The sequence below is a fragment of the Phacochoerus africanus genome, chromosome 13 (genome assembly GCF_016906955.1).
Source record: "Phacochoerus africanus isolate WHEZ1 chromosome 13, ROS_Pafr_v1, whole genome shotgun sequence".
NCBI lineage: Eukaryota > Metazoa > Chordata > Mammalia > Artiodactyla > Suidae > Phacochoerus > Phacochoerus africanus.
Window position 1 is genome coordinate 70,589,082 of NC_062556.1, and position 21,919 is coordinate 70,611,000.

A 21,919-nucleotide genomic window follows, 5' to 3' on the forward strand; every position below is an offset into this window, starting at 1 on the left:
CTCATTTCTTAGCCCTGTCGAACCAAAGATGGTTTATTCCCCGTCACAGAAACATCATCACTTAGGACTTTTGTGCTTAGAAAAAGTTGTTTGCCCTGATGTTTCTCGAGTCTCATTTGAGTCCATACCATTGACATATACTCGAGTATAATTTATAAATGCTTTAGTATAATTTATAGCTACCGAAGTGAATTAGTAGTTATGATACTGGAATTCAGAGCGGTTAAGAAGTCCTAGTAGGCTTTTAAAGTAGATTTCATTTTCCACTATGGGAAATATTCCTATTGCACTATGGGGCTTCAGCAGTGAGGCTTCTCATCCAGATAACTCTTTCTGAAGTGTCCACTGCCTTGTGACGAGTAAGACAGAAGAATGTTATTCGAAATATGCTTTTAGCAATTCAGAGACAGTTGCTGCTTCCTGGCTGCGTTCTGTCAGAGGCAGTTGTGAAATTATTCACAGGTGGAATTGACTATAGTTATTACTTAGGGTAGATTTTCTTGAGGGAGTGAAAACCTGACCCTGTTGAGTTAGTTATAATCCCCAACACATTATGTATTTACTCTGACCTCAGTCGTGTTGCGCTTATGGTTTTGCAGTTAGAAAGGTGACTGTTCATTTTGCTTCTCTTTGATGTTTCATAGTCGCCTTGAATGACGCTTTTTCCCTAAGAATGCTTAGGCATGTGTGATTGTTGTGATGTCCTTGAAAATTCTCCTCTGCAGACCATCAGCTAAATTTAATGTTTTCAAAACAGTTTTGATAACTAATGATTTTGCTCTACAAATTTTTGAAATACGTTGAAAAACAATGACCCTTAGGGATAACATTTTAATAAGTGGAAGTGGCAGTATTGCTTTCTTTAAAAGCCTGCCATCTTGATGGTCGGTAGTCCTGACCCTTCTGAGTCCTGTGACACATACAGGTGGAATGGAAACTGGAAGAAAATTAGGCAGAGGTGGTATCTCCATCCTGTGTAGATTGCACATGTTTTCTTACAGAATGTCGTTCTAACTCCCAGGGGCAGTCTGCAGCAAAACGACAAGGAAAATTTAAAAAGGTACTGATTGTCAGTTCTTTAAAAGGATGTCTTAAAACCTTATTTGCGTATTAGTTAAACTTCTTTTTCTGTCACTATTACAAATCTTTTTTTTTAAAAGATCTGTCCCTTAGTTTCCTTTCTTTAAGTTCTGCAGAATAGTGCTTTTAGCTTTTCAATATTGACATACTCCTTTCTTAAAGTTTTTTTTCCTACCATTAATCGCTTGAGGACCCCGGTTTATAAAATGTGTATAGAGAAAATTTTAATGCTTCTCATTTCTTACTAATGGTAATGACCAAGTAATAATATTTGAACTTTTGCATATCTAAAATGCTGTGGGGAGATGTATGTGATTTTTTTTTTAAGCCGTGTAGGACAGAACAGTTATTTTTAAAGTTTAAAAACAGTCTTATGTTAGATAATTTGAATAATAAAAAATTATTAAAATATTTATATTGAAGTTTATTTCCTGCCCTTGCATCTTCTTAGTTCTGGAAGGGCAGAGACAAAAAGAGCAGTGGATGTAGCAGGGACAGATATAAGGACTGTCGACCCCAAATTAAAACTTAGAGTAATGAGCCCGAGTAGATTTTAGTACTGGTACTGGTAAGTGACCTAACTTCCCTGCAACTTAGCAGACAATCTCTAATTTAATTTGAAAGTTTTTCCTTCGAGTAGACTTTAGAGAAAGGGTACATGTTCGATGGGCTGTCTGTCGACGATCTGCTGACCTCATTCAGCCTTGTCACGAGTCTGTCATTCAGGCTGAAAGCGCTGCGAGGCGAGAATTAGTATTCTAAGATATAAACCAAAGATAACTCGGTGTTTCTTAAGTCATAATGGTGTGAAACTAGGGTGACTGCTTTGTAGTAGATAAAATGTCTCTATTAAAATGACTCCTGAAATTCCGTATTATTACGTAACGGTAAAGACTTTGTTCAGAGAAAAGACAGCGCTGGGAATCATCCTTCTAGATAAAGATGCTTCTCTGTAGACCAGTTATTTCTCAGCTGAGTGTCTTGACCCATTGGAAGACCCTGTAAATTCATTTAATGGAACATAACCAGCATTAAAGCCAAAAGAGAATGAAACAGAAAATGTCAGCTCATCAGACTCATCAAACTGAAATTTCATTTTATGTATATATTATGTCTGAGTCATTGTGAAAAGAGCTTGAAAGCCACTGTTTTAGAGAATGAGAAGCAGGCGTTCTCGGAGCTTGCTAGAACGAGGGCGCACATCACCAGGGCAGAGTTGGGGTTTTTCTTCCTGTCGTATCGTTTGGTTGCTTTTCGGGGAGTTGAGATGGGAGACTATCAAGTGAATAGGAATGTTACTCTTCCCCGTTAGTGAAGCTTTGTGCTAAAGAGCTGGGCAGCTGGTTACCTCCTGTTTCTCCCTGTCTCAGAGCAAGCGCACATGAAGGAAGCCCTTCTTCGGAAAATAATCGTTACTATACTTCTACAGTCACGATACAAAATATGTATACATGATTTACTGCCCGAACAAAGTACCAACTAACTTTTTGTACATAACCCTCAATGGATCTGTCCTCTGGGTGTCAGTGACTTGGAGTTGAAAATGTGTATTACCCTTTTTTAAGTTCATTGTAATATGAAAGACTATAGTTATTTTTAACATAAATAGCACTCAGATGTGATACTAATTGTTTAAAAAGCAAGCAGCTTTTTTTTTTTTTAACTAAAATACAGTTTGTTTAAAGGTATTAAGAGCATTAACATTTTTGAACTAAAATTTAAATGGTGGTATGTTATATTGTCCCAAAGAATAGTTGTCAGTTTGGCAAGTAGGTTTGATTTTCTAAATAAATACTGTTCAATTCAAATACTGCTGAAATGCTTTGGAAATAGCTGGAGTGCTTTTTTTCTTAAAAAAAAAAAAAGTATGCTTACTGTTAAGTTCTGCTACAAAGAACTTTTACATTGTAGCATTTCTGCTCTGAAGATTCTTCTTGACAATCTTTTGAAATCTTAATCAAGATTTATGATTTAATGATTAATGGTATGAAACCATTTCTATTCATTTGACCCTATGCTAACCCTTGAGAAGTGAGTTGTAAAAATACTTGATTGACGAAAAGGACAGATAACCATGATAAAATAAATGAAAAAAAGAACCTCCATTTTCCTTTTGGTTGGGGATTAAAACTACCATGTTTATAATATTTAGTAATAGAAAATTACACTTGTCCTGAAATGTTTTATAGGATTACATTGATAGTTATAATTACTAATTTGATATATATATATTTTAATATAGAAAATGTTGATGAAAGAAACATGGTTTTCTTCCCAAGGTCATTCATCATTAACTTTCTTTCTTTTGCACTTTTGGTGATAGTTTATGAATTGCTCTTATCAGCTCAAGTATTGCAGACGCTTTACCTTGGCTTAAGCCCAGGGCAGTGCCCACCTTGGAGAGTGAACCTTGAGAAGGAGAGGAGGGTGTGTGGCAGGGACCGGCACCTGCCCACGCGAAGGGCTGTTCTTCTGCCCAGGCTCCCGCTTCATTTAAGATCTTTGCTTGCAGGCCCTGGCTCCTGACCTCAGGCGGAGAAGGTGCCAGCATGGCTAAAAGTCGTGTTCTCTGGTTCTTTCCCATCATCAGTGGTTTTCTCTGCCTTAGATGAGTCACACTGAAATAGTAATTACTACTTTATGTTGGGATATTACTAGAACTATTACAACAGTAGTTCCTTGTTTTTGCTGTTATACCCCAAATAAAGTTTAATTATGAAATTATTAAGATGGACATATTTATGTAGTGTTTACACCTCAGAATCATATTTTGGAGAAGGTGGTGCCATGCTGTTTAGTTTTGTTTTTTTATTTCTTACAACTTTTTTTTTTTTTTTTAGCCACACTTGTGGCATAAGGAAGTTCCCAGTCCAGGGATTGAACCCACACCACAGCAGTTGCCCAAGCCACCCCATTGACAACACCAATCCTTAACCTTCTGAGGCACACAGGAACTCCAACAGTCCTTTTTGACTCAACCTGTCTGGTTGCCTGTCAGGTAATTTTCTGAAATTACCTTAAAATCTCAATAGCGTAATTTGTTCCAGTTTTAGAAACTTTGTTAATTTATAACAAATGCAAGATTTTAATTCAGCAGCCTTTTTGGTATAAACCTAAAGATGGGATTTGAGGGATGGACGTAATAGATAATGATTAGATTGAGGCTGTCCAGTTCCTGTGCAAGAAACGGGTCTAAGCACGTTTAGCAGGTGATTTCACTTCCCAGACACCGAATTACTCTTCAGACGAAGCGGCTTCCCCGCTAAGGAGAGCTGCAAGGAGATGTGGTCATTTACACTTGTCCTCTTGAGGGCAGCACTCCTCGAAAGGCCCGTCCCCACCTTCCCGTTCTCTCGTCCTCACCCCTTGCAGCCTCACCCCCCGGCGCTCTGCTGCAGCTCCGTCACCAGCTGCTCTCTGGTTCTTCAGGCCGCTTTTCTCGGGGCTGCGAGGCCTCAGACTCCACCCCCGGGATGGGCCGCTCCGGACGGGTCCCGGGCGCCTCCACTCCCTTCCCCACCCTCGCTCCTGCTCGTCCCCTCATCGGAACTCCATCAGCAGCTGCCATCGGTCCCGCCTTCGAGGGACCCTCACGTCGTCTGCAGCCTGTTCCTGGGTCCCAGGCAGCACTGGGACACCTCGGTCTACTTCCTAACTTGCTTTGCTCTTTGTCCACTTTGGCCTCTCTCACCCATTCTCCGGGTGCTATCAAGAGTCATTAAAAACAACCCAAATTCTTAGTTCATGCAGGATCCAGAGTTATCTTTAACCATTTTATCACTGTCTTGCATCTGGCTCTTCCTTTTTGCACTGAGAATAAAATCTGTTTTTTTATTACTGTAATCTGTTAGCCCTGCTTACTGTGGCCGCTGCCCACCGCCCAGTACCTGCACCCGTGCTGGCCGAGTACCAAGCCCAAGTTTGCACGTGCTCACCTTGTGCCTTCAGATGCTCCTCCCTCTCCCAGCCTTGGTTACTCGGTTCACACAGTTCATTCGATGAGGTCCCCAGGGTTCCGTGGGATGGGTGTTTCCATGAGGACTTTGTCTGCTCCATCTCCCCTTGCCCACCAGTCAGGCTCTGTCCCGTTACTCTGTTCTGTTTTCGTCACATCTGGAGTTGTCGCTGCCATTACTTTCTCACACATTTGTGGGCTGCCTTCCCCACATGCATGAAAGTCCCCAGAGGGCCCAGGGCTTTGTCTGCTTTGTCTGTCACCCCTTAGGGTCCGTTCTCTTGCACGTCGCAGGAGCTTAGCAAGCCCTGTTGATTGAATGAAGAAAGGAATTCTTTAAACTTCCTGAGAAAAGAGGATTTAAAGAAAAACTAGCATTTCCTCCCCTTCTCAAATATGAAAAAGCTTAATATACTTTTGTAGTTAGTCAAGCGAAGCTAAGAATGCCAAATACGCTTAAATAGAGAAAAGTTTGTTTCTTATTTCCTTTATTTTAAAGGAGATATTAGAAGCATTAATTTCAAAGTTTGGGAGACAATTACTTTGATTGCAGGTTCAAATTTTAGATGTATAGTGACTATTAGATTCTGAAATACAGTCTAGTACAGCTCAAGTGCAGGTGCTTTTCAGCTTCTGAAGATTTTCTTTTTCTTCTTTTTTTTTTTTAATTGTCTTTTGTCTTTTTAGCACCACACTTACGGCATATGGAGGTTCCTAGGCTAGGGGTCCTTTCGGAACTGTAGCTGCCAGTATATGTTACAGCCACCACAACTTGGGATCCAAGCCATGTCTGCGACCTACACCACAGCAGATGGCAACGCCGGATGCCTAACCCACTGAACCCGCAACCTCATGGTTACTAGTCAGGTTCTCGAACCACTGAGCCACAACGGGAACTCCCAGCCACCGAAGATTTTAAAATGACTAAAATTAAGCGTGTTAATCCGAGACTTTCTCCCTGTTAATTTTTCCCAGGATGTAATCCCTGTTCACTACTACCTAATATCTCCACCAACAAAGACCAAGAATGGCAGCAAGGACAAAGACAAAGATTCCGAAAAAGAGAAGGATTTAAAAGAAGAGTTTACTGAAGCGCTACGAGATCTTAAAATTCAGTGGATGACGAAGTAAGTTTTTTGTGGGTTTTAACCCACTAAGTGTTAACTTTTATCTGCCCAGATACAGCAGTACTGTGTGTTTCTGCATAGGCTATGTTCAGAAATGTTAGCAGTGAACGGTGAGAGTACAGGTGCTTTTACAGTTTCTCGTGATTATATGTATTTTTAAATTCTCTTTTGTGTAAAGAATTTTTAAAATTTTATTTAAATCCTTATTATGATTTGCCCTTGGAAGAGAATGTTATTGGGAGGTACAAAGAAGAAAATAAAAATCGCTTTTGCCTACTTTCCCAAGATAATCATTGTCCTGTTATTGTTTGCCTCTGTATTTATACACACAGCAGATGGGTGACTCCGTGTCCTGGTTTTCCAGTTACTGTTTGATTATGAGCATTTCCCTGTGTCATTTACGAGTCCTTTAAAATACCATTTTTAATGACTATGTAGTATAGGAGTCTATAGATGGAATATAGCCTGTTTAAATATCTCTTTGACATATACATGTAGTAATTTTTCTCTCATGCTGTGATGGACGTTTTGATACCTGCAAGCTTTTTTAATTTTTCTGTTAGATAGCATCTCAAAAGTATAATTATTGAATCAGAAATATTAATTTTAAAAAATCATCCTGATACACCTTGCCACATTGCTTTCTAGAGCAGATTGGCAGTTTCTGCCCCATCCAGTGGAGTATGACGGAGCCTGTCTCACCCCCTGTGCCTTTGGCCAACAGCGAGCCGTGTAATTAAAAGTAAAATCTCGCTACCATAGCACGCAAAAAGAAAAGGCCACTGTTGCAGTCTTTTTTTTCTTTCTTTCTTTTTTTTTTTTTGTCTTTTTGCTATTTCTTTGGGCCACTCCCTCGGCATATGGAGGTTCCCAGGCTAGGGGTCGAATTGGAGTTGTAGCTGCCAGCCTACGCCAGAGGCACAGCAACGCAGGATCGTTAAGCCACTGAGCCAGGGCAGGGACCGAACCCGTAACCTCATGGTTCCTAGTCGGATTCGTTAACCACTGCACCACGACGGGAACTCCTGTTGCAGTCTTAAATTGCATTTCTTTGGTTATTACTAAGTTGAGCTTTTTTCATGTCATCTTTTCATTCTCTGTGCAGCTTCTGTCCGTTGAGCATGTGCTTTACCCATTTTTCACTTGAGACATCAGATTTGTCTTTTAACCTTGAAGCAGAAAAGACATTAGTGCTTTGCTCCGTTTGTCACAGATTCTCCCCCCGGCTTCTTTGACTTTTGGCATGCTTGTTTGCATAGTAGAACTTCGTTTTATAGCATCAGATCAGTGGCTTTTCTCCATGTACGATGTGCAGCATTTTTTTAGTCCCTGATTTTCTGTGGGATCCTCAGTCACTGGATGTGGACCCAACCTTCCACTCAGGTCTTGTAGAGAAGAGAAGTCATGATATTGTGAAAATGATCCCCAAGATTTGAACCGTTAGAGTGTTGCTCACATTCAGACCTACTTTCCACTTAAACCTAGGCGGTAGCTCCAGCAAAAATCAGCCTTAGGTCAGTCTCTGGCTGATGGTAGGACGGCATCAACAGCTGAAAACACAGTGCAAGCTGTGAAATTGTAGGCATTACTTACGGCGTGAAATGGGAGGAGCCCCATGAACCTGCTGCCCGGAAAACAACCCTTTTACTCTGGATATGGTCCTAAGGGTCTATACTGCGAAGGAAAAAAAAGCTGCTCAGGAGCATCTACGGAAGTTCAGTAGGAAAAGTGAGACTGTGGGATTTGAGCCAAGGATGTGCTCTTCTTCCCACCCCGAGCAGTGAGAGGAAGCCCCTTCATCGGGCCGCAGCCCGGACCCCGGGCTCCCTCTCCCCTCGGCTCAGTTGGAGGACTTTCCTCCTGGGATGTCAGCACGTGATGCAGCCCCCCAGTTCCGAGGCCTGTGGCTGAGGCCAAGTTTTGGGCGACTTCGGCTGAGAGGCAGGGTCTCCCTCCTGCTCAGCCCCTGCTTGTGAAGTGAAGGGTCTGCTCAGGTGGGCGCTGCTGAGAACATGATGCCCAGTGGCCCTGGCCCAGATGGGGAGCAGGGTCACCAGGCCAGGCCGGGCAAACCGGGACAGAGGCTCCTGCTCCTCCTTCATCTAACCTGGAAGAACAGATGGTTTGCTCCACTTCCCCAGCTGGGGACCTGGAACTTCTGTCTCTTCACTCATTCAAGACTCAGGTTTTTCCCAAAAATGTAAATTTTCCTTCTTTGTGGATCTTAGACATTTTTAGATCTTTTAATCTTTCTTACTGTGGGGTTTTTTGGGTTCGGGGTTTTTGTTTTGTTTTTGTCTTTTTTTCAGGGCTACACCCACAGCATATGGAGGTTCCCAGGCTAGGGGTCGAATCAGAGCTGTAGCCACTGGCCTACGCCACAGCCACAGCAATGTCTGGGCTCGCGTCTGGGACCTGCGCCACGGCTCACAGTGACATCGGATCTTTAACCCACAGAGTAGGCCAGGGACCGAACCTGCATCCTCATGGTACTAGTCAGATTCGTTTCCACTGAGCCACAGCAGGAACTCCTTTCTTACTATTTTCAAATGTTTTTTTCCTCCTTTTAGGAATCTAGTTACAGCTAGTACATAGGAAGGCTATTTTTATCTGGCCATCTTATTGAACTCACGATTGAAATAATTTTCAGTTAGAATTTTTTGGATTTCTAGGTAAGCATGTTTATACTATCTGCAAAGAAATACACTCTGTCTGTTTCAGCTTGATGCCTTAGGTTATCGACTGGACCTCAAAGCGATCATAAGTAATAGGAAAGACGGAAATTATTTTCTTCCTAAAGGAAATGAAGTAACATGTGTTTCTCTCTTTCTCACATATGTAGGCTGGATTCTAGTGACATTTACAATGAATTGAAAGAAACGTATCCGAATTATCTTCCTCTCTATGTTGCACGACTTCATCAGTTGGATGCTGAAAAGGTCGGCTGTGTTCATTTTTACTATGAGTGGCTCACTCTGTTTGCAGTACTAGATGAGGTTTGCATTTGGAATAAAGGTGCAACCTCTGTCTTCTCTACTCACTGACCAAAAACGTGTGTCCTTACATCGAATGTTCCGTGGAGCCATTTTCATTACCTGGCTTAGGACTTGGCCGTCACTGTGATTTAGTTGAGGATTCGTGCCCGTGTTTGCTCAGTGGGAAGAGGAGTAGACAGGAAACCCTAAGGATTGTTTCCTGACCTTGATCTGAAGAGCAGGGAGCAGAAGGCGGTGGACCTGGCCTGCTGGAAGTCAGAGCTCCTTCCCATGAACTTGGCGAACCAGGTTTCTCATTTTTAGGAATTGGCCACAGCTCCCAACTGTCTAACATGGACCGGTTCTCAGCGGGGGTCTTGGCAGCAGAAAGCACCTGTTGCCATACTGAGAAGTTGCCAAGGGGTGGGAATGAGCTAGAGGCTCTGAGGGGGCAGATTGCTGAGCACAGCATGACGGAGGGAGACGCTGTTGGTTATGCTCCCCCTCTCATCTCTGTGATTTCAGTACCAAGTTAGAAAGGGTTTGTCTCATTGGCTCGTGTTTTTTGTTTTTGTTTTTGTTTTTTTTTACTTCCGTTTTCATGTGCTGTGGGGCTGCGAACATAGCTGATCACATTTCTAAACTCCTAAGGCACCCAGAAATACGGCGGCCTCTGTAGGAAACAGTTGATGTTTCTATGAACTTTGTGTCTTGCTCATTCTCGGGGTTTAACACCAGCAGGAAGTACGGGAGGTGTTTTTCTACTTGAGATGCTGACAGTTGTGTAGGTCATACAGGCCCCTGGCCGCACACTACCTGCTGCCCACAGAGCGAGGGCTTCAGGAGACTCGCTGATGCATCCATGTTTTTCTTATTTCTTCTTTGTTTCCTCCCCAGGAACGAATGAAAAGACTTAATGAAATCGTTGAAGCTGCAAATGCTGTTATTTCTCACATAGATCAAACGGCCCTAGCAGTTTATATTGCGATGAAGACTGACCCCAGGCCCGATGCAGCTATTATAAAAAAGTACCTAACCAGTAAATAATCTTTCTTGCATCTCATTTCTTAGTTACTTTTTTGAATTATTGACAGTATCCTCCTCCTCTGGTATTTGGTCCGTTTTTATCATTGATTGGGGTTGGTGGTTTGGGGATGCTCCATCCTTAGAGATTTTATGGTACTGTTCTCTAGTCGTTTAAGGTTAAGCAAAAGAAAAGCCATTTGCTTTCTCCACCGTCAGATCAGGTGCTGTTGCGGTGGAGAGCTCTGAGTGACAGTGCCCCACAGTCCTGCCACCTGCGGGTGTGTGTGAACTGGGCGTGTGGAGAAGGCAGTCATGTAACACCCTACAAAACGGATCTTTCAACTATTGACTGACTGGTATAGCACAGCTAACTCCAGATTAGTTTGCAACGCCTAGTAAAGTGATAAGGAGTAAAATTAGGTTAAAACCATTATCTGGCAACTTCAGTTTTATGGAATTGGATTTACAGTAAAACTTGAGGAGAAGGGGGAGGTTGTGGTTTAACGTTAATAAACCCTAACTAATGTAGTGTGTAAAACAGGCGTAGCTGGGTGTCCGTTTCTCTCCGCTTCCGTTCATGTGAGAGTGGCTTCCATGTGGTGGCCTGATGGTCCCGTGGCTCTTTCACCTTCACCTTCCGTCAGCTCCTACCATCGTCTCAGGGTGACTCTCCCAGTATCACTCTTTCCTCCGTCACTTTGGTTTCTTCCCACCCTAGGGGGTTATTAGCTTATTACGAGGGTAGAAATCTCCTTCTCTTAAGAGTTGTAACCGGCGAGGTGAAACTCTCCAGGCTGTCTGAAAGTCGGGTAATTTCCCTTAAAGATTCCATCTGCTTCAGTCAGAATTTTTTTTTTATACAAAATGTTTGATTCTAAATGGCTAGAACTCTTGGCATCGCATTGTTTATAGTGATGTTATGGGTCTTACAACTCTTACAAGCAGCAGTTGTCAGGCAGAGTAAAATTTATTCAGAACTGGTTATTGGCCATGTCAGCACTTTGTGAAGGAGCCTTCTCTAAACATTGCTGTTCAGTCGTTGTTAATAATGGTATTAAGCAGTGCAGCCACCAAGTTCATGACATGCCCGTTGAGTGTAAGGGATTAATTGGGGCATATCCTTAAATACATTTTCTCATTCAAACTTCACCTTCTAAGTGATGTGCCAGGTGGGGGCGTTTCCACCCTGCGTTTATAGAAAGGAAGCTAAAGCACAGGAAGGTTGTGTTGCTTGCCTAAGAGGGGCAGTGCCAGGAGGGGAGCAGGCCAGGCTCTGTCCCCACCGGTGCCCTTTCTTGCTTGCCAAGCCCCCCCCCCCCCCCCGCTCCCGCCCCCAGGTAAGAGGACCTGTCCTCTGGACTAGCCCGGGCCTGCGCCTCACCTGCCTCCTCCTCTCCGCTTCCCTCGGTGTGTCCGGCGTGGGGAGACGCCCTCCGCTGCCCGGGCCCTCTTCCTCCTCCTCGGGCGTCTTCGCCTCAGCCTGCAGCCGGTGCAGACGTCTCCTGTTCGCCGCGGGAGGGGCCGCCTTGCTCTGCTGCTTCCTTAGTGCCCGTGGCTGTTAATCCCGGTACGGGAGGTCCCCTTTGGCCAAAATCAGTGGCCCTCCGAGGCTTCCTTGAGCTGCCCCCTCTGCTTTCTGGCATCTGTTATTTCTTGGAGTTTGTGATGATAATATGATTTCTTCAAATTCAGGTGATTATGAAATGACACTATTTGTAGCTCATTTTGAAATTTCCGTAAATATTTAGGTTCATGTATCCCTGCTGATATTTTGGCCTGTCTTTTCTAAATTTTACTGTCCACAGGGGAAATTCTAAATTCCAGGTTAAAGCGAGGCAGAAGTACCAGATTAGTTGTGGTTTTTGATCTCATTAGTCCTTTTTTTCCTCACTGTTTTTATCTCAGACACCAACCCTAGTGGCTGTTAGCAAACAACAGTAAGCCAGATGCCTGGCCTCAGAGACGAGAGTGGCAGAGACTTTCAGATACACAGGGACAGAACTAGGAGAGAGCTGTGAAAACCGGGGACCTGCTGGGAGAGAAGCTTGTTGAGGTGGGGGCAGCACTGGGTCGTTTGCCCACCTGTAACTAGGGTGTTTGCTCAGATGAGCTGGGCTGAGCAGAGGACTCTGTCCAGGCTGTAAGGGCTTGCACGCCCGCTCAAGGAACAGTTGGTATTTCTGTTGTTTTTATTCATGGGAAGTAGCAGGTAAGCATTAATTTCTCACTTCCATGCAAAACTGCTTTCATGTAAGTCACTCGTGTCAAAAATAGTAAGATAGCCATTTTGTAATCTTAAAAATATTAGCTTTTTGAGGGTGATCTAATGCCAGGTTTTAGTTGAACTGCAGTTAGGCCGCTCACGTCTCATTGAAGTTGCTTCCTAAAATGTAGCTGTTACCACCTTGAGCAGACCCTAACAAAATTTGATTCTGAGGTGTTTACTGAGCATTATAAAAAGTAATTGTGAAAGCCTCTGGGAAGGAGAGCTGACTTTCTTTTGTGCGGGGAAAGCCTCGTGGGTTCATAGGTAGTGTGAATCTCAGCAGATCAGGTCTAAGTCAGAAGAGGGTAGGAGAAGGATTTTCACGATAGTAGGATTTCGGTTCGTGGATCAGAGAGTACTGAACTAGAAGGGGGTCTGACGGGTGATTCACTCCAGGCCCGCTGAGTCCAGCGCGCTGGTCACCCCAGCCTGCCCTCTGAGCTCTGCACCTTCTGCCTTCTCTGGACAGCCAGGACAGTCAGGCCCGCCCTGTCTGCAGCTCCGTTCCCCAGCCCCCATCCTCCTCACAGAATGAGGGCCGGGATGGTGCCTGCCTCCTAGGGCTGCTGTAAAGCATAAGTGAGGTACTGCTGAGACATTGCAGGTGCTGCCTGGCAGAGCTGTGTGGATGCCCAAGCCCGTCCAGCCACGTGTGCTTCTGTCCAAAGGGGCCAAGCAGTCCCCAGAGATGTTTCCATGGAAAGAGGGAATGGGCTTGTAGAAGCTGCGAGATTCTGCTGCTACTCGTAGGTGTCTTTTAGGCCTAATTTCATCTACAGTGCAAATGCATTTAGGTGGGTCACTTAGGTTGTGACTGGTTGTCCATAACAAGGTGTTGGGTTGTGTGTGTTCTTTTTTTCCCCCCCTCGATTTAATTGCCCCTCGTGCTAACGGTTGCTTTTCTACTAGCAGTGGCTTTCCTACGTGCGCGTTTCACCCCGTGACCTTCAGAGGCATCCCTACGGTTAGACTGTTTGTCATCCCGTATCTGAGGCCCTCACGGTCATCCTCTTGGCACTTTGAATCCTCACCTTCACACGCATCTGACAGGAGTTGAACAGGATGCCTCAAATAAGCAGGATCCTAGAGGCCAGCGCTGTCCCCGGAGTGTAGGCTCTTACTATATTTCATTGAGCGGTGATTTATTGAGTGTTCTGTGCCAGGCCTTGTTCTGGGCACTTGAATACATGAGAAAACAGGGATGCCTCTCGGAGCAAGGCAGGGGCCACGGCGATTGGGAGCAGGGGTTCCAGGACCAGCCACGGGCTCCGAGCCCTGGACCTGCTGCCCCCTCACTGTGGGACCCTGAACTTATGGCCTCCTCCCTTTGAGCCCCGGTTTCCTCCTTTGCAGAATGAGGGTTATTGGTGCTCTCTTATCCATAGAATCATTTTGAGTATAAACGAGTTAATATGTTCAAATGCTAAAACAATTGCTGGCACATTCAGTTACAAGCAGTGTATTTCTTTGCTCTATGCATACATGAAAGTTCATGACTACACAAATAGGTAAAAATTGATACTTATAAGAAGATATTATTGGGGTTTCCCTTGTGGCACAGTGGGTTAAGCATCCGGGGTTGTCACTGCAGTGGCTCGGGTGGCTTCAGTGGTGCAGGTTCAGTCCCTGGCTCCGGAACTTCCACATGCCACGGGCACTGCCAAAAATAAAAATAAAAAAGTAACGGAAGTTGTTATTGTTAAAAGAGTGTTGTGAGAGTTCCTTAGCCGACGGGATTTAGAACCTGCAATCTCACCCTTCGCTGCAGGCAGCCATCCTGCCTCCTCGGCTCCAGGGTAACAGGGCGGCTCATTCGTTGCACGGTGCACGCGTCTGTCCGTGGCTCTGCAGGATTTCTGCATTGTCCATCTCAGCCAAGAATGCATGAGCTGAAATTCAGATAAGGTTGCAGTTTCAAAGCAGTCTCCCTGACGTGTGGCATGTGTTTGGTCTGGCGTGCAGTGACATGGACAAGCAGAAGTCGACGCTCGTGGACGCCCTCTGTCGGAAAGGCTGCGCCCTGGCCGACCACCTCCTCCAGGCCCAGGAGCAGGAGGGGGCTGTGTCGAGCGATGCGGAAGGAAGAGAGGAGGAGGGCGAGGGCACCCTGGACTCCCTGACGGAAACCTTCTGGGAGACCACCAAGTGGACCGACCTTTTTGACAGCAAGGTATGCTTTCTGCCTCCCGCTTTGCCGCAGTTCTGGGGCCGGGCGCGGCCCAGGTGTCTCTGGCTTCTGGCCCACCAGCCACAGAGGCCGGTGGTTGGGACGAGGCTGAGCTGGGCTCTGAGGCTCCCTTCTCCTCCTGGCTTTAAAAGCCCCGGGCTCTTGTTCTGTCCATCTGCACAGCAGCTGGGGACCAGGCTGGTTTGGAAAACAGCGGGAGCATGTGCCTGTCGCGGGCTTTGGTTAAGCCACTGAGGTAGAAGCTGAGGTCAAGGACCTCAGAGGTTGTCTCTGGGCCTCCCCACATCTGCCCGCGTGCTGATTTGTCAGGGATGCAGGTGGGGGTATCCTGCTTAGTTTAGATGTACCTTGCTCCAGACGTCTAGATAATTTTCATCTGACCAGCTTTCATTTATTGACTGATTTGTCTTTTCAGGGCCACACACACATAGCATATAGAGGTTCCCAGGCTAGGGAGCTGCAGCCCGGGCCTTCACCACAGCCACAGCAATGCCAGATCTGAGCTGCATCCACAACCTATACCACAGCCCATGGCAACACCGGATCCTAAACCCACTGAGTGAGGCCAGGGATTGAACCCGAATCCTCATGGATTCTAGTTGGGTTCTTAACTCACTGAGCCATAATGGGAAGTCCTGATCAGTTTTTAATACTCAGTTTAGAAAAAAGTAACATTGATAAAGTTTTGGGGTTTTGATTATAAAAGCATTTTAAATCCCTTGACTTTCAACTGTAATTCTTACCACAGAGGTGATACAACTGCAGGGTTTGTCTGCCTTCCTTTCTTCTGGACATAAAGGAAAATAAAGTAAATGACATCAGTGCCATTCTTCCTACTCAGCACAAACATTTTGTTTTGTTTTCAAGAGGAACTGTGGTAATTGGGAGTAAAGACCTCTGGAAGTAGAAAATTCTTACTGTCCACTTCCGTTTTTCCCACCACTGTCCAGTGGGGCTTTTGTAGAAGGAAACCGAGGGAGTCAGCCCCAGAGGGAAAGAGTTTGGATCTGAACTCAGACCCCTGGAGCTTGAATCCCGCCTCTGCCACTTTGACCCATGTCACCCTAGTCTGGCCATTGAATTCTGACATGGGGTGGTGGTGCTGCCTACCACAGGCTTTGACGAATGAATGTTAGGTACACGGATGGATGTCAGCACTACTTGCCGTTACAGCTAACAAACAGGTATTGCACGTCTGCTGCGTGCCAGACGCTGCACCTGCTGCTGGAGAAGGATGGTAAGAACCTGGTCCCACAGCGAGTCCGTAAGCTCTTGAACGTCACGGTGACGTTGTTACAAATCTGCCCTCGCTGCCGCGTTCCCCTGTTCGGGCCGCCGCCACTCCCTGTCCATTTACTCTGTTTGTAGCAGCGATCGAATCCTTTGTTTGGCTCTAGAATACAAATAAATGTGACACGATTCCTTCCTTTGAGGACAAGAAGTGGAGACTAGAGATATAAGTAAATGGTTACAAGTGTTTTTGACAGATGCAATAATTAAAGGTAGAAAACTTGTACAGAAGGAAGTAGCCGAAGGTAAGTGAGCACATGTTTACGCCATCCGACACGCTTTTTACTCTCATCCCCTTCTGGTTTTGGTAATTTATGGTGACTCTAGACCTGTACTTCTAATCTGCATTTTTGTAATCATAGACATTGGCTCTGCTTTGTTTTTGCACAAAGAGGTATTTTGGTATGGATTCCAACAGCTAGTGATTTATCATAGTAATTGCCTTCCCCCAAATAAATGATCCGTTCTGTGGAACACCAAGCTCTTTTAAAGATGTTAATTGTTTTCTTAAAAAGTTCTTAAAATTCATTTGCTGTAACATGTTCGTTTGAAACACTTCTTTTAAAACCTTAGTTCTTTCATTATTAAAGCAGGCCTTAAATTGTAAATACTTTGTGGATAAGCTGTATCTTGTTTTCCATTGTAGGTTTTGACATTTGCATACAAGCATGCATTGGTAAATAAAATGTATGGGAGAGGCCTTAAATTTGCAACTAAACTTGTGGAAGAAAAACCAACAAAAGAAAACTGGAAAAATTGTATTCAAGTAAGTAACATTTCAGTCATCACTGCTGAGTGACATTTCAATGTCATATGGTGACACGGTAGCTCGAAAGCCTTATGGCAGTGACAGGATAGTGCCAATTCGATCATGACTAATTAGTAGCCCAGTTAACATAATGGGAACCATGAAATAAATGCATGCGAGACCATCGATAAGCTCTTTAAATTTTTAAAACATTTCTCACTCCTGTCTAGAAAACAAATACATATTTAGCCTCAAATGTGTTCAACATAGGCAGAATGCATTACAGATCTTGTATAGTTAGAAGACAGACTTCCCTTATGAAGGAAACTGGTAATTCCTTTAAATACATGTTGGCTCGGTTCTAAGATGGTTGAACTTTTGGAGCTTATGTTTGGTTTTAGTCTTCATTTGAAATGACAGACCATGTTATTTTTACCATGTATTGTATTACATGCAAAGAAATTCTGTGGTTGAGCTTCCTGCGCAAGTTAACTATCAAATATTAAAGCTTCTGCAGGAGTTGTTTTAGCCTCGCCTTGTCTTTGTACACACGAGTGGTTTATGCCCAAAGGGTACACAGAGGGTGGGGTGTGCTCGTTGTGCCAAAGGCGGCAGAGGTCTGCTCTTGATATTTAAGCTGTTCTTCAGATGTGAGGCTCACCAGTAGGCTCCTGTGGCCGTTTTTGGTAGTTAAACTGTAGGGTATCTTTACCCTTAGACCTTTTCTGTGTTATCTTCACCAGTTTAAATTGTACGACACTTGAAATTAGCTTCTTCAGATCTGTGAGGAGGCTGAGAGCTCTTTCTGGAACCAGTTGGTAATGTCTTCCCATCACGTAGGCCATAAACTGGGAGCCCTGCCATTTGTGAGGCCAGCAGTGCCCGCAGACACTCACATCAGGGGGTGTTTCGTAACTTCTCTCCCTGCTGTCTCTTCTCCACACAGCAGCCAGGAGAGATGGCTGTAGACGCCTCCTGGTGAAGCTCCTTCACAGTTAGAGGAAAATCCCAGCTCCTCTCGTGGCCCATAAGGCCCGTGTGGCCCAGCTCCAGCCACCTCCCCAGCCACATGGCACGTCACACTTTCGCACACTCACTCTGCCTCTGCTGCACCAGCCCCCGCTCAGTGTGGCTGACACAGCCGCACCCTTTCCTGCAAAGGATCCAGCTCTTCCTGAGACGTGCTTCCCCAGATTTCCACAGAGTAGACTTCTTGTCATTCAAATTTCAGCTTAAATGTCACCTCCTCAGTCTATATTATAGCAAGTTTTATTTACTAGATACTGGATACATTTCTTTTTATTATTATTATTATTGTCTATTTAGGGCTGCATCCACGGCATGTGGATGTTCTCAGGCTAGGGGTCAGATCAGAGCTACAGCCAGATCCAAGCCGTGTCTGTGCCTACACCACAGCTCAGGGCAACGCTGGATCCTTAACCCACTGAGCGGGGCCAGGGATCAAACCCACAACCTCATGGTAACTAGTCGGATTCATTTCTGCTGCACCACGATGGGAACTCCCCGTTTACATTTCTTAACAATTTACTTATTTACTCCTCTTTTGATGAGCCTGCTCATTTATTATTTGGCTTTCCCGAATAGAACATGAGGTTCCAGAAAGTGGGAATCGAGTTTGTTCAGTGCTTTTTCCTAATGCCTAGAACAGTGTTTGACTCCAGCAGGCACTCAGGAAAAAAATGAAGCAAAGGAAGCGAGGTTGGTAGGAAGGAAAGGAACAGGTGAAGTCGGTGGGCGGAAGGGGCAACAGGAGGGAGGGAGGGAGAGCAGGGAAGCTTGGCGGCGGTGATGATGGGCGTCAGGATAGGCTGGTTGGTAGGAAGCAAGGCTGATGAGTTGATAGGAAGATTGGGAGGGAGGAAGGTGAGTGGATAGGTTGGTGGTGGGTTGGATGGAAGGAAAGTTCTACCTGCCATGACTTTATTATTACTAAGTGGTTGTTATTTGAATCCTGAGCTTAAAAATTCTATTCTTGAATAATACTTTTTTGTGTTTATTATAGCTGATGAAGCTACTTGGATGGACCCATTGTGCGTCTTTTACTGAAAACTGGCTCCCCATCATGTATCCTCCTGATTATTGTGTATTCTAAAATAGGAAACAAGACTTTAAATTTTAAAAAAGAAAGTTTTATAGTGAATGGACATAAAAAGAAATTTGTGGCATTTTTAGTCTAATGCATGTTTTCATCCGCTATCAAATACTGATTATTAAAATGATGCGTATTTATCAGAGAATTTGCTGGCGTGTGGCTTAATACATGTAAGTCTAGCCCTCTGACATCATGGTGTTTTCTTAATGCCTCCCATTGCTGGCAGCGGGCTGTGCCCTGCCTGCCAGCACCAAGGACTTTCAGTTGGGTTGCAGCTATTACATGCATGAGAGGTTTTGAACAGCAACTTTTAACTGCAAACCTGTAAAATTCTATTTTTTATTTTATAAATGAACAGGGTTTTAACATGCTCGACTTTAATTTTTTTCAATTGTATGAAGGCCTTAAATAAGCTACATTAAGCGTAGCTAAAATTATTTATTGGACTAAAAGTAACAGAACTTCATTTCCAGGTTTTCGGGGGGTTTTTGGTTTTGGTGTGGTTTTTTGTTTTTGTTTTTGTTTTTTTGCAAACGTTTACATTCAATTAAGGGGACAAAATAAACCCGGCACAAATAAATACGTGGCAATTGCTGGAGCGTATCTGCTTCAATCAATCTTCATCTTGGAGTTCTTTCAGGCCAATCATTTTTAACATCTTCTTGACTTGCAGAGCATCAGAATGAACTAATAATACATGTATAAGTGCCAGACAGCTTAAATCTGTATCAGGTATTGTAAAGATACACATATGGTATGTTTATTAAAGTTGGAAATAATGTAAACACGTGAATAAATGTGCAAAACCAAGATCCCAGTACACCATATGCACTCTGATACCTTAATTTTTTTTTATAAATAATAAAAGTGAATATTGAAGCTTCTTAAAATTGGTCTTAATTTTTCATAAATAAAATTTGAGGTTAGAAGAGAAATAATATATTAAATCCATAGACAAAAAATTCCAACATGAATTAATTGATTTTATAATGTTTCATATAGGTTGGCAATCATTTGAATGTATCTCTAAATCTTTTTATGTGATTAACTTTCATGTATGTTTAACTTTTTAGTATTTTTATCCTTCTGGCTACTACTCTTATCCTTCCTCTATAAAATAAACAGACACACGTAGACAATATTCAAAAGCCTCCACTCACTTAGAACAAATGTTTCATGTGTATGTTTTTTTTTTTTTTCCTTAGGGCGACACCCGAGGCACATGGAAGTTCCCAGGTTAGGGGTCAAATCAGAGCTACAGCCGCCGGAGTACACTACGGCCATAGCAACGCAGGATCCGAGCTGCACCTGCATTCTACACCACAGTTCATGGCAATGCCGGATCCCCGACCCACTGAACAAGGCCAGGGATGGAACCCGCATCTTCACGGATACTAGTCAGATTGATTTCCACTGCACCACAACAGGAACTCCCGATGTGTATGGTTTTTAAACCTTGTACCCTTAGAATTTCTTACTGTAAAAGGCCTGCTAGAGCTCTGATCTTAGTCATTCATAACTGTTTTTTGAGCAGTTTGACTCCTTTATCTGATAACAACATTGGAACCTTGAAGAAAAAGTGCAGATATGTATGCACACATTTTGTTGTTTCTGAGCCATCTGGAGCCATCCATGAACAGCCATGTCCATGTTATGTCACAAACACATCTTTCACCTACACATATACAGGTGCCCCCACATAGAGGTTCAATCTAATCAGGAAATTGGGAAGCTCCAAAGGGATAGGGCAACTCCCCGAGGTCATGCTGACTGCTAATTAGAGAACGTGTTTTATAACCAGGTTTACCATTTCTGTAAGAACTATCTGCTGCAGAGCCTTGGGCTCAACCAGAAGTGAGATATTGGGTCCTTCTCAGGTCTTTCCTGCGGATACATTCAGCCCCGAGAGATGTGTATAGCTGATACCCAGGAATATGACAGCTTTCAGAGCTCCTCTGAGTGTCTCATTTCTCAGCATTTCCCTTGAAGCTTTTTTTAATTAGTCCCACTGTTATCCGTCATCTCAGGCAGCCATGAAATTATACAGTTGCCTGAAATTATCTAGACAAACACCCCTGGGAAAAGGCTTTTCCGCCTGAGAGAGATCTGAGTCCAGTCAAAGAACAGCCTGGTACGTGGTGTTTTCTGGTGAACAAACTCCAGTGCTAAGATAACCGGGCTGCTGCTTTTCAAGGCTACCGTGGAGTGAGAGGTGGGATGGGGGCAAGGCAGTTGAAACCATCACAAACTGCTCTGTTACCGAGACCCGGCCATTTTGAGTGAACACACCTCAGATTGCTACATGCCTTTGGTTAATTTCCAGAGTTCTGGAAAAGTTGCTCCTGAGGATTTCTGTCAGTCATCTCATGACTTTAATGGAAGAGAGAACTTTTAGAGGTGCTTTTCTCATTGACAAAAAGTTCTACCATTTTCACTGGAATGACACCCGTTTTTTGGAACATGGATTTAACATTCAATTTTAAGGTAACTTGAAGGTTAGAAACTTCCTGGTAAGAGAGTTATTTTGAAGTACTACCTTCTGAGTTATGTCAAGGTATAGTGAATTCCAGGATCCTTCACGCATGACTGCTTTTCATATAAAATTGACATTGTTGCAGAGCTGCCTAATTTCTCACTTTACTCCTCAGGTTTTGATCTTTTCACTGTCTTTTTTAATGTGGAAGGAGAAGCTAAGCCCATGGGGGGCTTGGATGTACTCTTTGAAAAACGTTCTGGAGCCCCAGGCGCACTACGTGCCGGGCCCTCCTGACAGGCCAGGTCATCAGCTGCCCAGCTGTCTGATGCTCTCAGTCCTGATGACTGGTGGTGAGAAGCGATCCAGTGAGGTACGTGCCTGCAGCAGGAGGTGAACAGCGGCGCTTTTTAATAGGAGGTTTCAGTATGGCCCTGAAAGTTCACAAGCTTTTTTTTTTTTTTTTAATCTATGGGCCATGTCTGGTTCTCTGTGATAACAAGGACTTTTCAATCTGTAATTACTACTTGTCTCTTTCAGTGGGGTGTCTTTCTCAGATAATGAAATTTTAGCATGAAGAGTATTAAGTTTGCTGTGGAAACTGGAGGTATGTCCACAAACTGGCACAATCTGCTTTGAGCTGTGATTTCTAGAAAGAACAGTCCATCAACAGTCCCC

General features: G+C 44.0%; 1 protein-coding gene across 5 annotated transcripts in view; it reads left to right on the forward strand.

Moving 5' to 3' along the window:
- The window catches only part of TPP2 (tripeptidyl peptidase 2), a 64,918-nt gene extending 46,005 nt beyond the window's left edge, over nucleotides 1-18,913 (forward strand). For 2 of the 5 annotated variants that reach the window (XM_047756531.1, XM_047756533.1), the window contains exons 24-30: nucleotides 1,022-1,060; nucleotides 6,011-6,162; nucleotides 9,005-9,101; nucleotides 10,035-10,165; nucleotides 14,392-14,599; nucleotides 16,554-16,673; nucleotides 18,679-18,913. In XM_047756531.1, the coding sequence (XP_047612487.1) occupies nucleotides 1,022-1,060; nucleotides 6,011-6,162; nucleotides 9,005-9,101; nucleotides 10,035-10,165; nucleotides 14,392-14,599; nucleotides 16,554-16,673; nucleotides 18,679-18,768 (837 nt within the window). In that variant the 3' untranslated portion in view covers nucleotides 18,769-18,913. Of the gene's footprint in view, nucleotides 1-1,021; nucleotides 1,061-6,010; nucleotides 6,163-9,004; nucleotides 9,102-10,034; nucleotides 10,177-14,391; nucleotides 14,600-16,553; nucleotides 16,674-18,678 lie in introns of those variants that run through there. The other 3 variants (XM_047756535.1, XM_047756534.1, XR_007131523.1) reach the window with 2 other exon arrangements.
- The last annotated feature ends 3,006 nt before the right edge of the window (nucleotides 18,914-21,919 follow it).